The sequence below is a fragment of the Mastigoproctus giganteus genome, chromosome 8 (assembly GCF_048544385.1).
Source record: "Mastigoproctus giganteus isolate SK-2022 chromosome 8, ASM4854438v1, whole genome shotgun sequence".
Lineage (NCBI taxonomy): Eukaryota > Metazoa > Arthropoda > Arachnida > Uropygi > Thelyphonidae > Mastigoproctus > Mastigoproctus giganteus.
This window is the reverse complement of record NC_143582.1, coordinates 216,918,613-216,937,105: the sequence shown is the minus strand read 5'-3', so window position 1 is coordinate 216,937,105 and position 18,493 is coordinate 216,918,613. Positions and strand designations below refer to the sequence as shown.

General features: G+C 36.1%; 1 protein-coding gene across 1 annotated transcript in view; it reads right to left on the bottom strand.

Annotated features, from left to right (window-relative positions):
• Window positions 1-273: 273 nt before the first annotated feature.
• The window catches only part of yata (N-terminal kinase-like protein yata), a 238,753-nt gene continuing 220,533 nt past the window's right edge, over window positions 274-18,493 (bottom strand). The window contains exons 19-20 of the mRNA XM_090380105.1: window positions 9,183-9,324; window positions 274-459 (exon numbers count right to left, since the gene is read on the bottom strand). Coding sequence (XP_090236231.1) covers window positions 338-459; window positions 9,183-9,324 — 264 coding nt within the window. The 3' untranslated portion in view covers window positions 274-337. The remainder of the gene's footprint in view (window positions 460-9,182; window positions 9,325-18,493) is intronic.

The window sequence follows — 18,493 nt, the reverse complement described above, 5'->3', positions numbered from 1 at the left end:
AATAATGCAATAAACATAATATCAGGACAGCTAGTTTAAAAATGTATATTATAGTTTGTTAGATTACAACTTGTAAATGCCATTTTACAAATGTAAAAAATACTATTTTACAAATATGATAAAAGTTCACAGACCAATGTATATTTCACAGATTTATGAAAGTTTTACATAAACTTTACTATTCTTGATCTGCACACCTTGAATTTCTTTACATAGTTTGTTAACTCTTATATATAAAGTAAAATACACTTACAGAAAGGAAGTGAACCTGGCATATCCCACATAAACTGGTGGTATATAATATGGAAGGAGCTTACTATTTTCTCTATATATATTATCAGGTGAGCTTCTGACCTAACTTCATGGATCTTGAAACTGGTTTCTTTTGTATTTCTTTCTTCCGTTGTTGACGTCTTTCTTCTCGTTTCTTTCGAATATCTGCTCTATTCTGACTGAAAGCTAGATAAAAAAAAATTTAATTCTTTTTCTTTAACTCTGATGAATGATTAGAAGTAATAATGCTGCTCTGCATTATGTATTTCTATCATCACTGCCAGAGGACACTATTGTCCCTCCAGTGACAGCTTTGGCTTATGCTATTTAGGAATAATTACTTTTATCTGCAAGTCGGCCTAAACTAACTAATGTTTTTAATCAAATTATATCACCAAGAAGGTGAATCTGTTATTCATTTCAAACCTGAAGGTGCTGTTATGATCTAACTATTTGGTTCATTTATCAAGTAATTTCAATTAGTGACCTTATATTAAATCTAAACAACTAGCCAATTTGGTGTACAGAAAAAAAAATTTCCAACTGAAAATGCAAGTCTTGTTATGTGTATAATATAATATGAGGTGTAGTTATTAAATAACGAGACTGTTGCAATAAAATATTTCATACCTTGCAAGTTATCCCCTTCAAAATAATTGCCTTGGGCTTGCACATGCTGTTTCATACGTTTCTTCCAAGTACAGAAACATTTCTGGAAGTCATCTTCTGTAAGCACTTTTAACACTTTGGTCATTTTTTATGAATGTTTTCAATGGACTGCATATAGGTTCCTTTAAGTACACTTTTCAGTTTAGGGATTGTTCGTTTGTTTGAGTTGGTGTTTAATGGTGCATTGGCAGCTGAGGCCATAATGCACCAAGTCAAAATAAAGAGAATACTAAATATTTGCACAACAAAGAGGCTACCACATCAAGAAAGTAAATATGGTATGCTAAGGCATAAATTAAAGTTAAATAACAAAATATAAATTGAAATTTTTGTGTATAAATTAATCGAGTGTATAAAGTTAAAAATGTCAGACACGCCTCTGTCACCTAAAATCTGACTGAGTGTAAATGGTTCAGCCAGATTATTAAAAGTGCTAAAAAATAAGTGTTGTGCTTTGCTAAAAATAGAACATTCTATAAAAACATGATGAACAGGTAAAATAGTGTCACACACCTCACCCATGGGTGGGTTATCTGCCCTCAGCACAAAGGAGCGTGTCAGATGACTGCGACCTACACAGAGCTGAGCAAGAACAACTTCCTCTCCTCGGATCCTGTGTAGAGTGGACCACCACTGTGTGATTACAGACTTCACCTGATATAGTTTATTTATGGCCTGTCTGTATAGTGGAGTGGCAGGCAATCATTTCCCCTGATCCCAACATGGCTTGGGATTAAATTGAAATGACAGGGCTACCCAGACACTATACCCACACCTCTGCCAGCCTGAATCTTGGACCACAAGAGTAGGGGTATGGTTGAGCCGTGCAGGTAACTGAACTAGACAAATTATCAGGTGGGATAGACAAGTGATGTGGGAAGGGTGTTTCCATTCACCACTTTTTTTCTCTATATGCACATGTGATTTTTTATACTTTATCTGGCTGGAAACAAAATGTAATCAGACATTTGCAAATATGCATAACTGCAGTGCACAGAAAGAAATGTGAAAACAGATGTGATGTTTCAAAGCAAAGATGATAATATCACACACATGCTAAATGCTTATTTGTATTGTTTATCATAGAATATAATTTCTTCTGAGCCATGCTGATCACTTAGGTACATTATTCAGAAATAACTGTGAATTTGTGTCTCCCCCTCTAAATCTATTGAACTCACTTATCCCATATGTTATTAATAACAGTTCAAGGTGATTAGTCAAATAATTGGGAGGAATAGAGGTCTCTCCAACCTTATCTGTCAACAAATCTATTCAAAATGTAATTCCATTTATGTTTATTCTAGAATAAATATTGCAAGAAATAGTTTCTCCTAACTCTTAACTCAACTACAGTATTAGAACAGGCCAACAACTTTTGACGTTTTCATGTTGTTCATGTCACCATTATCACAGAAGAAAAGTTAAAAAGATTAGAAAACAGCAATATTTTTAAAAACCCAATTTCTGATATTTAACCTATTCCAGAGTAAGTTTCTTTAAAAATGGCTGGGCCTGAGCAGTGAAATTTATAAAATGTTGAAAATTCACAAAACTGTACACTTTGTAGAGGAATACTTTTAAATATTAATTTGTTTTTATTTTAACTTGGTTGTCAGTATTAGAGTAAAATTATTTTAAATATCAGATCAGAAAAAAAAATGTGAAAAATAGTAAAAAATCTTAAAAGAATTTATAAAAAAAAAAAAAAAAACATTAAAAATATCTTTAAAAACTTGTTACTTCTTTTTTGATATTATATTGTCTTCTACATCTATTTATGGATCACTTTATTCGATTTCTTCAACTTCTGGATCCAAATTTCAGAGAATTTCAGCTTTTGTAAGCTGAAATCATAAAACAATGGCTGACAGGCATAACCTCCTTCAATTTGAAAATCTATTTTCAGGTACGTTATTTAATTTATTATGAACTGTGTCTACAGTTACTTAGAAACATAAAGAGATGGCAGAAGTTACTGGATGATTTGTAATGTACTTTGAAGCATTATTTGAAATGGCCTTGAGAAACATATATATGAGGTGTGGCAATAAAGTTTCCAGACTGGGGCAATAAAAAGAACACAAAGTGAAAGAGCTCAAAAACGGTTTTAATTTTATTCAAGGTAATTTACCACCTGACTGAATGCACTTATTACACTGTTTTAAAAGTTTTCGAAAAGAGTCAGCAAAAGCATCCAGAGAGTCTGTACAATGCCATGTCTCATCGAAAATGTCTTTGCAACAAGTGCAGAATGGGCAAGAGTATGTTCGTGCAACAAGAATGAGCTACCTTTCTCTCGAAATTGCAGCCTCACCTAGGAAAGAATTTCAATAGCCTTTGAAGCACCTGTACATAAAATACAGCATTGACTCTCCCCTACAAGTAGAAATTCTTTGTGAATTACATCTTGTTTGTCAAAAAACATGATCAGCATCATCTTGGTGCTGGATTCCTGTAAACAAAACTCAACTCCAATGAAAATACAGTCACGGAAATTAAGACTGTCTTGACAAGTCTGGATGAAGTCTTCACATTATAACACTCTTTGTTGCTTCTCTGCTCGCCCAGAAGGCATTGCAGCACAAATTTTGCACAGACCTTCCTTTTATTCACGCAGAATTTGAAAAATCATCTCCTTATTCATATCCAACTCACCAGCCATCATTTTGAGGGTTAAATGATAATCCCTTGCACAATTTCCTGAACTTTAGCAACTCTGTCCTCATTTTGAGAAGTTGATGATTGCTCACTTCTTGGGCCATTGCAAATATCCTTGTGTTCACCCGCTTATACCATTCAAACACACAGGTACAATTATGTTGACATTTATACCATTCAGACAAACTAGTATGACTATGACACCATAAACACTTTTTAAACATTTTAAAGCAAAAATGTTTAAAAATTCGTTTTTGATATTCGTTTTTTTTTTTTTTTTATTTTTATGTAAACCCCAAACACGAGAGGTATTAGAACCTATAGTACTTAGTACTGTGCTTGGATTGGAGGTTGAGAAGACAAAAGATATTTGTTGACACTGGACTTGAACTTCTGTAGACTGTAATTTTCAGGAAATACGTATGACGGAAGGTTATTCCAGAAAATGGCAGTTGAATGAATAAAGGAGGAAGATGAAAAGTTGGTTCTTTGTGAGTTTGAAGTTGGAGAGTAAATGAATGTTGGCTGGTGGCGGCATGTGTTCGGACTGTTTTGAAAGAGAGAGCGGGAATTATAGAAGCTAATTCAGAAGAACAGTGCCCATGGAAATATCGGTAGAAGAGGCATGCAGCAGAAACAGTACGTCTATGAGAAAGCGAGTGGAGAGACTCTGTTAAAGATGAATCATTAATTAACCTAACTGGCCTCTTCTGAATGGAATCAAGAAGCCTGAGAGAGGTTTTGGGGGTACCACCCCAGATGTGGGAACAATATTCCATGCTAGGGCGGATTTGTGATTTGTACAGAGTGAACAGCTGTTTGGAAGAAAAGTAATGCCGAGAGCGAAAGAGAAAACCAAGTTTTTTAGATGCAGAGGAAGCAATATTTGTAATGTGCTTGTGCCAAGAGAGATTAGAAGTCAGGGTAATCCCCAAAAGAGATATATCATTTTGTCTAGAAATTGGAGTGTTGCCAAAGATAAGCATAGGAGCAGAAGAATCCCTTTTGCGAGATATAAGACAAGACTGAGTTTTAGAAGGATTTAAATCAACTAAGTTGTCTTTGCCCCACTGGAGAATTACCTGGAGATCGGCATTTAAGGAACTGGTAGCAGATATTGGAGAAGTTGAAGCTGATTGAGCAGGGCAAGGTTTCTCAAAATGGAAAGTGGAATGCAATGTGCTATCATTGGCAAAACTAAGAATAGGATTACCAGTCAATGGAAGAAGGTCATTGATATACAAGAGGAAAAGAGTGGGGGAAAGAACTGAACCTTGGGGGACACCGGCATTAGTGGAGAAGTTAGAAGACAGAGAGCCATCTACCATCACCCTCAGTGAGCGATCAGAGAGAAAACTGGATAACAAATTACAAAAAACAGTTGGCAAACCATAAGATGGAAGCTTATTTAGAAGTCCTTTATGCCAGACACAAATGAAAGCCTTTGAGATGTCTAGAGCAACTGCTTGTGTTTCACCGAAGTTTTCCATTGAATTTGTCCATAAATGGGTAACATAAACCAGAATATCACCAGTGGATCAACACTGACGGAATCCACACTGGCGATCGTTGATCAGACGGAAGGTTTCTAGGTAGTTTAAGAGTTGGCGGTTAATTGATTTCTCCATTACTTTAGAAAGAGTAGAAGTAATTACAATGGGACGATAATTGGATAGGAGGGATTTGTCACCCTTTTTAGGAACTGGCTGGATATGAACAAATTTGTTGGTGCTTCATTGCAAAATCGTGACATGGAACATTATCACTACTAACAAAACTGGATGTTACTTTCATCCTGTCAACCTTCTGGACAATCTCTGTACCACCACCACCTGTTGGAGGAAGCCTGAACTACAATGTACCATTTCCATTTATTTTCAAACTCATTGAACTTGATTACAACAGCACCAGTCCAGGAACTTTATTGGCACACCTCATGCATATATATATTCCTCAGGGCATATACACAGAAAACATATGTGTATGTATTTCGAAAAAAAGGTTAAGCATATGCTACTTGTAATTCTTGCTTGTTAAGAGGCCTTGGCATAAGTTTTCGTTATGTATAACTATAAAGTAAATATATCATTCACCATCTGGTATATGCAGTGGGTGCACTTAAATAGAACAAATCAGTCTTTCTGGACCATTGGCCCATCAATTTCCTATTTTCCTCCATGCCATCCTATTTCCTGCAAGATCTTTAGCACTAGCCAGAATTGTAACCTATCTTTTTATTAGTGCTTACTTGACTCCACCAATCAACATTTCTCTCACACTACCCTTAGGAATATTACCATTCATTTTTCTTTCAAACATTTAACTAATCCTCTCTCTTCCTACAGGAAGAAATAAGGGAAAAACCTATGGAATTACAAATACTGATCCAAAAGTAAGTGAAGGAAACTTAAGATATTATAGAGATGAAAGAATTGGGGAAGCAGAAAGAAACAATGACTTTATTTCTTATGCACCCCTCAGCCCCATATGCTAAAACAGACTTAAAAATGGTGTTATAAACCAGATAATTTTTTTGCTAGAGCTAAACATGTTCCTTAGTTCATATTTTTTCTAAAACTTACAGGAGAGCAGATTTTAGTGTGTGATTTTCAAGATCAGTAAATCTAAATACAGATTATTGTTATGTTTTCATAACATTTCCATAATTTGTCTTACTTCAAATATTTAATCCTGGAATTCCATATTTAGCCTATAACCTGAATGCTCTTATGCAAGGTTACATTTATTGATACTTCTCTCATCTCTAAGGTACTTGCATAGACTTTACCCGGTACACTAAGGAGTGAAATTCTTCTACAATTCACACATTCAGCTTTATTTCCCTTTTTATATATTAGTATACAATTAATGCTTTGCTCCAATCTTGTAGAAAATGACCGCTTGATAACATGATATACACCCACTGAGTATAACCATTGTAGTGCTATGATGCTATTTCCCATTCAGCTTTCAGTGTATTAAGCCTAATTTCATCAACACTTGCCACCAATTTCCATATCTGATATTTCCATGACTCTTTTTGCCATGTTAATCAGGAGAGTATTGAAAATTTTCTCCCATTTCATTCTTTTCCTTTTCTTCAGTGATGTCTTCAGCTCCTTCATTTAATGAGTCACGAATGTCCTCTGTATTTACTCCATACTTCTAAAATATGCTTCTCTTCTCTTTTAACTCTTGCCCTTATTTTACCATATGGTTTCTCCCCACCTCACTCTGAGATTTTTAACTAAATCTTCTCCTTCTTCAAGAGGAGTGTTTTTCCATTTACAATGGGTTTCCTCAGCCTTCAAGTTATTTTTTGGTAGGAAGAATTTTTTCCTGGCATAAAGTGCAGTTCAAGGTGTCTTTGTTGGTTAAGCCTCGGGCTGTCACACACTCCCATACTCCATCCATTCCAGGATAGCCTTTGGATATCTGGTTTCTTGCATCCATTTTACATGTCCATACCATGTTAAACACTTTTCTTTGATAGTGTCAATAATATTCTTTTTCACTTCCATTTTCTCTCTTATGTCTTCATTCTGTTTTCTATCTCTTCTAGAAGTTCTTGCTAAGCGTCTCCAAAAATCATTTCTGTGGAGAGCAATTTGTTTTCCATTCACATATTCAACGTCCAGGTTTCCGCTCCATACAATAAAAGACTTTGTACAATTGTTTGAAATATGTTTCTTTGTTTTATTTAGGATGTTTTTGCTTCACAGAATGGAATTTAACATGCTGATAGCCTTTCTGCTGTCTGCAATTCTCTTACTGATCTCTGCTTGGGATGATCCATCACTTTGTAAGACTGATCCCAAATATTTGAATTTATCGACTTTGTTTGATTTTAAAACCTGCAATTTTTAGAATGTGTCCTGATCCTGAAGACAACATTTCAGTCTTGCTAAAATTGATTTTTAGACCCCATTGTTTATATTCCTCAAACAATTGACGACATGTATAGTCTGCATCTTCTAAGTCTTGTACTATTACTACCTGATCGTCTGAAAAAAGTAAATTGTGAATATAGGTGTTCTTATTAATCGGTAATCCCATTTTATTGCATTTTTTTTTACCAGGATCTTAGGCAGATGTCGATATAAATTTTTAAAAGTGTTGGTGACATAACTAAATGCAAAACTTTTTTATTTTTATTTAGCCTTTTTTACTGAGCTGGCCTGCCAGCACTTTTCTTTATATTCCAATAAGGATTTATTGAATTTAACCGCCAAAAATTTCTTATAGTTTTTTTTTCTCTATAAATGCCTCTTAACTTCTTGAGACCACCATGGCATTCTCAATTTCCTGTCTTTAGAGACTGTCTCGCTAATTATCTCTTCTGCATCTTTCACCAAAATTCTCTTAAATTTTTCCATTCTTCATCTAAATGAGTATCATTTAACTTTTGAGCAATCAGGTTCCTATATTTACTAGTGATTGGCAAATCCAAGAGCTTTTTAATTTTTGTTTGTTTCAATTAATGCTTTTAATGCTATTACCATTTTTAATTTGCTTGATGTAAGAGATAGTCACTGCCAATCTCAAATCCTCTATGCACCCTTGTATCTTCAATTAGTTGTAATCCTTTTCTATAATTATATAATTTATCATGCTTTTTCTATGTAAACTTGCAACTATCTTCATGATGAAATATTGTGTTTATAATTAAAAGTGCATAGCATATGCAAAATTTAGATAATTTTTGCTATTATTTTAACTTTCCTCTCTCTCCAAATTTTCCTAAAATAATTCTGTAGGTGTAACCATCACTTCCTATCCTACTATTTAAATTTCCAACCAATATTATTCATTTTTTGTGATTAGTTCCTACTGCTTTTTTCTAAAATGTTAAGGAACTCTTCTATTTTATTTTATTGCGCCTTAAACCACGCCATATGCACTACAAATTTCACCACCCAACTTTCCATTTTAAATTTTTTCTGCATACCTTTACTGGATAATGGGGTAACATCGCTTCCCAGCCAATTAAACTTTCTTTCAAATTAGTTCTAAAAGCTATTGCTACCTTCCTTGCACCATACCTTGCTTCCAAAATAAAATAATTCTTAATTATTGTTTAGCTGCAGCTCTCTGGTATTCATCCTCTTGGCTTCTGTGATCCATGCTATTCTGATATTATAACAACATTGTTTCTTCTGATAATTCCACTTCTTTGCCATTTAAGCTTTTAACATTTGTGGTATCTGTTGTGCTGGTTGTTCCAGTAACATATTCATCACTATATTTCCTGGTTCCCTAACAAGTGCAATGGGGACTGTGATAATCTGGGTAATGTCCCTGATGGTATCAGTCTCAATTGCCATGTTCTGCCATAGTGATATGGCAGAACATGGCAAAAAGCTATACAGAAAATTAAGCAAATCACATTCTCTGTCTTGTTTAGAAATGCAAAATGTGAAAAATGTTTTCCACTGTTTTTTTTTTAATGTATGGAATTGATTACAATAACTGTATAAAAATGCATAAATATAAAACTTTCTGCTATTACCCTTTCAAACTTTTACAAATTCCATTAAATATCGGAAAGCTACAATTACTATATATATTTGATTACTTACTATTTGTGTTCTCATCCCAATTACTCCAAGAATCATCTCCTACATTCCAATTTTCACTTGGCTTTTCTATTGAGCATGGCACCTTTACACTAGCAGAAACTTCCTGATAGCTGGATACTCGACTACTAGATTTCAGCTTCAGCTGTTTATTAATAAATAAAGTAATATATCACATAAAATAAGCAGGAACAAATATAAATAATAAGTATAAATAACCTCTACATCATTCAAAAATTATAAATGTTTAATCTTCAGTTATAATTGGTTGATGAATGATGTCCTCTGCAATCAGCATCATAATTAATGGTGATGCTCTTACAGCTGACTGACTGTCCTTATAAATAAATCCTCTCAATGATGTGCATGGCATAAAATGAATGTTGGTTAAGCAAGATTACTGATATAACCGTTACTATACTTATCACATCATCCACATAATTCATGGTTTTTTCAAAAATAAATTAATTTTATAAATGTAAAACACCTCTTTTAGTAAGCTTATATGTTTGTTTTTTGGGAAAAGAATCAAACCTTTCAAGAACTTGCTCTTTGTAAAGATGACCCTTCTGGTACTATAACTGCTTCAACAATCTATAAATTATTGTTTTGTGTAATGTATAAAGTAATAGTCTCATCAGCACCCCCTCAATTATCACTCTTCATTAATTTATCATCACAATCTTAAAAACTTTAAATGAACTGAAGTGGTAGAAACTGCATTTAGATTAAGAAAAAGCATTAAAAGTAACTGAAGACTTAAACCTCTACACGATTTTATTTAAAGTAATAAGTATATCAAAAGTTTGAAAAAATACATAAAATTCACATGAATATGGCATTGTTGAAGCAAAGTCCTAAAAATATGCAAACAACCACCAGTATTACTCAAATATAAATTTTAACATTAAACAAAGCTTATTAGAAAGAAGTGTCTTAAAAAATTATGACAGACATTGTCCCCGCATTAAACAAATTTTTGGTTTATTGATAGCTATTTGCAAGGTGGAACTCTTCTTTGGGAAATGGAGGGGGTGAGGGAAATACAGGGTTATGCCAAAAGTAATGCACAAAAGCAGTTAATTTACCCGTTTGCTGAAGTTAAGCTGCCCAATGTATTAGGCTGCACTCAATGCTTCTAAAGACAATCTTTGTCCATACAACAGTTTCTTGAGCTTGTTGAATAGACTGTGGAGAATGCAACTCTAATTGTACTTCATTGCAGGACTCATATTATGACTGCAGGGGAGGGGTGAGGTAGTGCTTCCCACTTGTAATTGATTAAAACATGCTGTATAGGTTGTGATATGAGGCCTTGTATTGTTGTGGAGTACGAGAACACCAGCTTCTAACATCTGTGACCACTCTGATGAAGAAATGTTGCATTTTTTCATCATAATCTCCAGTTACTGATCCCCCAAGTGGAACACGATCAGTGGCAATAATGTGCTCATAATCATAGGTCATGATGACCATTTGTTTCACCTTTCATTGTTACCAATATTTAGAAGGGTATGGCAAAGATGGATTCTTCCACTGAGCTCATTATGTCTTCAGTTCAGCTTCCAAGTTCTCTGACCAGGTGTCATCAATGCATTTTACAAAACTCTTCAACTTCTCGTTGGTAACATGTCAGTAACTAAATTGCAGTTTCTTTGCACTTTTCTTGTTTTTCATCTGACAGCAAATGTGGGACCCATCAAGTGGCAGCCATTCCTTTTGGTATCACTTCAGTTAAAATTTAGTGAAAAGATGATTTCAGTATTCCAGATTCATTAGCCATTTCTTCACAGGTCATACATCTATTCACAGCCAAAATGGTAGTAATAATGACTGCCAACGTGTTATCTGTAGCTGTTATTGGTCTACTTGACCATTGCTTGTCTTCAACACTGGTCTGACCCTGACAAAACCTTTGAGCCCAATGTGAAACCATGCTACAATCTACTGCTGATTCACTGCACATGTCCCAGAACACTTCATCAAACTGTGTCAGTGTTCAACCATGTGAAGTGGTAGAACACCAATAATGTCAATTTTGATAAAAGCACTTTGATCTGAAACTGTAATCTGACCTAAAGTACCATCACAATCCATTTTTAAAAGCCTCTACACATGCAGGAACTCTGTTTCAAGCACACTAATGCTGAGGTTAAACTTAAAATTATTATCCTGATAAATGGAGTGAGGTACATGTGCAAAGTATAACCTCATACATAGCTGTCAACCTATTACTTTTCAATTTCTCTGAAATTAAATTTCACTGACAACATACACATTTTATATTAAGATACAGCCACAGAATTGTGTAACAGTACAATATACTTTTAAATTATACTTTAAGTAACAGACAATCCAAAATGAAAATATACAGATGAAATACTGCTTCATCTATTTCTTTAATCTTCACAGGTGCTCAGAAGGATTGGAAACTTGTCCACAAATAATTTTAAATTTAAAAATGCACTGTCAACTGATATAATTTGTGCTACTCCAGTATTTATTATATGGGTGACACAAGTAATTACAGCCCTGTTAGTTTGACTTCTGTTCCAGGGAAAATAATGGAGTCACTGGTTAAAAAAGCATTGCAGGATCATTTAGACAAGACTGCAGCAATAATTCAGACACAGCATGGGTTTGTCAAGGGGAAGTTTTGTCTGACCAATTTGATTGGATACTATGGTGTGGTCACAAAGGAACTAGATGCAAAAATTAATTTTGATATCATATACTTGGATTTCAGGAAAGCTTTTGATACTGTTGCACATGGAAGACTACTGTACAAATTGGAGCAGTATGGCATTAAGGGAAAGTTGCTACAATGGATAAAAGGATGGTTGAGTGAGAGAGAGTGGTGGTCAATGGGTGTACTGCTCTAAGTGGACTAATGTTATTAGTAGCGTCCCTCAGAGTTCGGTGTTGGGCCCATTGCTGTTTTGTATATTTATCAATGATATTGATGAAGGTATATCAAGTTTAATGTCAAAGTTTGCAGATGATACAAAGGTTAGCAAGGTTGTTAATAACAGTAATGACAGTATGCTGCTGCTGCTGCAACAGGATCTGGAAAAGTTGGGTAGATGGGCTGAGAAGTGTCAACTGAAGTTTAACATTGACAAATGCAAAGTACTGTATATGGGTAGCAGTAACCCCAGAGAAATGTACCAACTATGTGGTGTTACAGTCAGGTTAGTGGAGAATGAAAGAGACCTGGGAGTAATTGTATAGTCAGATATGAAATTTTATGAGCAGTGCAGACAGGCTGCTAGAGTAGGTCATGGGGTCTTCTCAATGATATACAGGAATTTTGTGAGCAGGGATAAGGATGTGATTATTCCCTTGTACAAGGCAATGGTCAGGCCACACTTTGAGTACTGCATACAAGTCTGGAAGCCTCATTTTAGGAAGGATGTAGAGTTGCTAGAACGAGTATAGAGAAGGGCAACAAGATTGGTGAAGGGAACAAAGGGGTGCTCTTATGAAGAAAGGCTTAAGTTCTGCAAATTGCAGCTTCTGGAGACTAGGCACCTGCAAGGCGATCTGATTGAGGTGTATAAGGCCTTGAATGGATTGAGCAGGCTTAATGCTGAGGGGATTCTTCCTCTTGCTCAGATTACAAACCTGAGGGGGCACAGATTCAAACTAAGGAAAGACAGTTGTAGAATAGATATGCGGAAGTTTGCCTTTAGCCAGCGGGTAGTTAATTGCTGGAACAAACTTCCATCTGTTGTTGTGGAAGCTGATAGCTTAAATAAATTCAAGGCAGAACTAGACAAACATTTGGAATGAATGGATCAGTGAAATGGGAAAGTTTTTTTGTTTTTTGGCTGATGCTGTATAAGCTAGCTTTCTTGCATCATATGCTGATGCTAATAACAATTTTGCAGTGGGAACTTCTATACTATGTAGTCACTGTTAGTTTTAATAATATTTTATTAAGAACTTTGAATCAAATAAAAGATAAAGAATTTGCAAAAGATTTCATCACATAAAAAAGAATTTTTATGACGAACGAGTAAAAACGGGCTCGTTGTTGCTTGGCAACGAACCACGAAGATTCTCCGTAAGATGGCGCCTCCATCAATAATCATCGATGAACGATAACTATTTCTAACACCCCCACTTGATGAGGTACATCTTCTAGCCTCCAAAAAAAAAAGGGTTTACATGAGAAGAATGCCCATTCCAGCTCGGCATTATTGCGGCGATTGACAGCTTTCGTTAGAGAATTTGCCACCATCCACTCTGTGGTCTTAAAAAATTCAACTTGGCCATTTCTTGCTGCATCATAAATGAAATGTTTCACATCACTATGTTTGGTGTATGTGTGATGAGTTGAATTCTTTGTAAGGACCAATGCACCTTTGTTATCAGTGCGGACTGGTACTGCACCTCCAGAGTAGATAACTTTCAGTTCCTCGATCATCATGTGCAACCATAATGCCTCAGTAGCATGGGCGATTTTGGCTGGATCGGTCTTCATGAAGACAATTCTTGCATTTGTAGATCCTCTCAGGTACCTGATGACCCTTTTGACTGCAGACCAATGTTAATGTTTTCTTCCAGGATTGGAGATGAATTTACTCAACGCCCCGCCCCCACTGCAAACGATATGTCGGGACGTGTAGTTTGTGTGGCAAAGAAGCAGACTGCCGATTGCAACTTGATAAGGCTCATGTCCCATCTCCTCTTTTTTGGCATCACTGATCAGAGCTATGTCCTTGCTCAATTTCTTTCCGCACTCCATCGGTGTGGCCACTGGTTTCACATCGCTCATATTGAAGTATCTGAGGATTTCTTCTGTGTAGTTCTCTTGGTCCAAAGTAGTCTGTCTCTTTTCTTGATCTCTTGTGATTCATATTGCAAGGCAATGATTCGCTTTCCCCAGGTCATTCATATTGAATCGTTTCATTAGCTCAGCTTTGAGCCAATTCTTGCTCTTCTTGTAATTTGAAAATATCATGAAATTGTCCACGTAAATTGCTACTATAATGATCTTGTCTTCAACAATCAGGTAATAAACACAAATATCGAATTTCGCCTAAGTAAAACAGAGGTTATGTATTTCCTTATCAGGCTTCTGGTTACACAGACGTCCTGATTATTTAAGACAATATATTGCCGTTTGCAGACCTTCTGTTGAGTGACTGTCTTGTTTCTGTCTACCAAAAGGGGTTTACCCCAGGGGCTCACATCTGGTGAGTATGGGCTTGGCACACCCAGGGTCCCCAGATGGATATCATCATTCTTCTCTTTCTTGGTGATTCCCTTCTACTTCTCTCTCTATTGGGTAATTCAGAAATTTTTTTATTTTTTGGCTGGTGCAGCATAAGCCTCAGGCTTCCTTGCACCTTATGGCTAATAATAATAATAATAATAATAATAATAATAAAAAGGGTCAGGCTGCTCCATATAGATATCTTCGTCCAATTCTAGTTGCAAAAATGCCGTCACAGCATCCATTTGATCAATGTCCCAATCTAAAATGGTAGCCAAGGAAATTAGATATCGAAGGTTCGTTCCTCGCAATACAGATGTGAAAGTTTTTCAAATTTGATGCCATCAACTTGCATACAACCATGAACGACCAGCCGTGCATTGTATCGATCTGTATGTATTTTTAGCGTTGTTTTTCTTCTTTCGTAAAACCACTTACAGGATATAGGTTTTTCACCCTTTGGAAGGTTGACCAGTTTCCAGGTACTCTTCTTGATGAGTGAATCGTATTCCTTTTGCATCGTCTGTCACCATTGCTTTGCATTGCTGCGAGAAAGAGTTTCCTCGACGCTCTTTGGATTGTCATTTGACTCAATATCTATAGCTGCAGCCATGACATAATCATCATACCTTCCTAGTAATTTACGTTCACGTTGCAGATGTTCTCGACTGATCCAATTTTCTGGCACTGTCGCTTTATTCAAGTGTACTTTATCTCCTTAATTTTGTGAGCTATCTGAGTCCTTGCATAAAGTCTTGTCCGATGATTTGATGCTCTTCTTACTGCTTGATTCATCACTGTAATAGACAGTGGTCTCTTTTTCTCCAACGTCGTCTTCCTCTTCTGAAATCAAATTTCCCTTTACTCCTGTTTTCTGCTGATCACTTCCAGTGTCATCTTCTTTTTCTTGAATGATGACCGCTGGCTCATTATCGTAGAACAGTTCATCAGGAACTCTTACATTCTGGGCTGCTAAAAATCTATTTTCATCAAAAATGACATCCCAGACCTTCTTGATTTCTTTTGTTTCTATATAAATAAGTCTGTATGTTTTTGAACCCTTGTAATAACCAACGAAGAGGTACTCATCTGACTTTGGGTCCAATTTCTTTCTTTTCCCTCAAGTTTTTGTTCCGCCCCAAGCTTTCTCAGGTGTCATGTTCTTTACAGAAAACATTAGGCTCAAATTCTTCAAGTAGCATGTCATATTTACCACTTCAGCCCAATATTTCTTTAGTAAATTTGCGTCATAAAGCATGAGTGTGCTTTTTCACAAAGCTTAAATGTTCAGCAATGCAAAATATATTTATGCCTTCAGCAACAGTGTTTTGCTCAGGGGTGTATGGCACAGTCATCTGATGTTGAATCCCATGTTTTTTTAAGAAATCTTCAAAATCACGATTGACATATTCCTTTCCATTATCAGTGCTGTCTCGGTTTCAACTTGAACCTTGAAATCTTTGAATTTCTCTATGACTTCTGTTTTGCTGTTGAGAAAGTAGATGAATGTTTTTTTGTGTCAAGTCATCCATCAAAGTAAATATGTAACGCTTGCTGCCAATCGATTTTTCTTCCATTGGTCCATACAAATTTGAATGAATGAGACCAAGATTGCAAATATCGCGATTCACCTTAGGAAATAGTAGCTTCTGTTGTTTTCCTTTCATGCATCCTGTGCAAACATCACTTGTAAGTTGATTCTTAAAATCGACACCCATTGCCATTCCTTCTCGAAGTTTCATCATGCCGCCTGTACTGAGAAGTCCAAGTTGACGATGTCAAATCTCGTACCAGTCTCATTGAGCACAGTCCAGTTTGTAGAGTTCTCCATCCGTTGATTTTGCCATTGAAATCAGCTTGTCAGTTGCACGATCTGGCAGTTCTCATGTCTCTGCATCTTCAAATGTCGTTATCACACCTTTTTTTCCCAGCTGCTGACAAGAGATTATATTAAACTTGAGTCCTTCTGCATATCTTATATCTCGAATCAGTGTCTTCATTACTTCTCCTTTGACTCGAAACAAAATCGTCTTATCTCCAATCGCAATACTTTGACATTGCTGTCCCAATTCAGTTGTGACAGTGCTACCATTCTCTAACTGCTTAACATTTGTTAACTACTAGTAGTAGTAGTGGCATGTCATGCAAGAAAGCAAGTGTATGAGCTTATGCAGCATCAGCCAAAAAAAAAAAAAAAAAAAAATCACACCATTCCCTCCAAATGACTGTCCAGTTCCTCCTTAAATTTATTCAACCTATCAACTTCCACAATGAAAGATGGAAGTTTGTTCCAGCAATTAACCAACCGCTGGCTAAAGGCAAATTTCTGCACATCTATTCTACATTTGTCCTTTCTTAATTTGAATTTATGCCCCCTTAGGTTCGTAATCTGAACAAGTGAAAGGATCAAATCAGAATTCAGCGAGCTCAACCCATTCAAGGCCTTATACACCTCAATCAGATCACCGTGCAGGTGCCTAGTCTCCAGCCACTGCAATTTGCAGAACTTAAGCCTCTCTTGGTAACAGGATCCCTTCATTCCCCTCACCAATCTTGTTGCCCTTCTCTGTATACGCTCAAGTAAATCTACATCCTTCCTAAAATGAGGCCTCCAGACCTGTATGCAGTACTCAAGGCGTGGCCTGACCATTGCCTTATACAGAGGCACAATCACCTCCTTCTCCTGCTAGCAAAATTCCTACATATCATTGACAAAACCCCATGACCTGCCCTGGCAGTCTGTCTGCATTGCTCAGAAAACTTCATATCTGACTGCACAATTACTCCCAGGTCTTTTTCATTTTCTACCACCTTAAGTGTAGTATCACACAGTTGGTACTTTTCTCTCGGGTTACTTCTACCCATATGCAGTACTTTGCATTTGTCAAGGTTAAACTTCAGTTGCCACTTACTGTCATTAACAACCCTGCCAACCTTTGTATCATCTGCAAACTTCGACATTAAACCTGACATACCTTCATCAATATCATTGATAAATATACAAAACAACAGTGGATCCAACACCGAACCCTGTGGGACTCCACTAATAACATTAATCCACGAAGAGCAGCACCCATTGATTACCACCCTCTGTCTTCTCCCACTTAACCATCCTTTTATCCATTTAAGCAATTTACCCTTAATACCATTCTGCTCCAATTTGTACAATAGTCTTCCATGTGCAACAGTGTCAAAAGCTTTCCTGAAATCCAAATATATGATATCAAAATTATTTTTTGCATCCAGTTCCTTTGTAACCACATCATAATATCCTATCAAATTTGTCAGACAAGACATTATCTTAACAAACCCATGCTGTGTCTGAATTATTGCTGCAGTCTTGTCTAGATGATCCTGCAATGCATCTTTAACCAGTGACTCCATTATTTTACCCGGAACAGAAGTTAAACTAACTGGTCCGTAATTACTCGTGTCACCCTTCGATCGCCCTTTGTGAATTGGGGATACATTTGCATATCTCCAGTTCGTGGGAACCTCCCGTGTTCAATGATGCTCTCATAATAATGGCTAAGGGTTTGCTTAGTTGCTTTGCCATCTCCTTTAATATAACTGGATAGATCCCATCCACCCCAGGTGCTTTTCTTATGTTTCACTTCAACAATTTCTCCTCCACTTTGCTCTCAGTTATTACAAAATCATTAAGTATCCTGCTACAATTTGATAACATTCTGCCATTTTCAAACCTTAATAATTCCTCATGTGTGAATGTAGATGCAAAATACTCATTCAGTTTGTTTGCTATCTGAGCAGGATCATCAACAGTTGAACCATCGATGTCAAGTGGACCAATCAGATTCATCCCCTTCCTTTTAGAGTTTATATAAGTAAAGAAATCCTTGCTGTTTTTCGTAGCATCCTTTGCCAAGGATTTCTCGTAATCTACCTTCGCCTGCCTAACCTCTTTTGTGACCTGATTACAGACTAGCTTATATCTGCCATAGGCTTCTGAGTCGCTTGATAATTTATATGCATCCCATGCATTTTTCTTCTCTGTCACGAGTCTCATTAGTTCATTTGATAACCATTTAAGCCTAAACCTTGAACAATATGTCTTAATAGGTATGAAACTTTT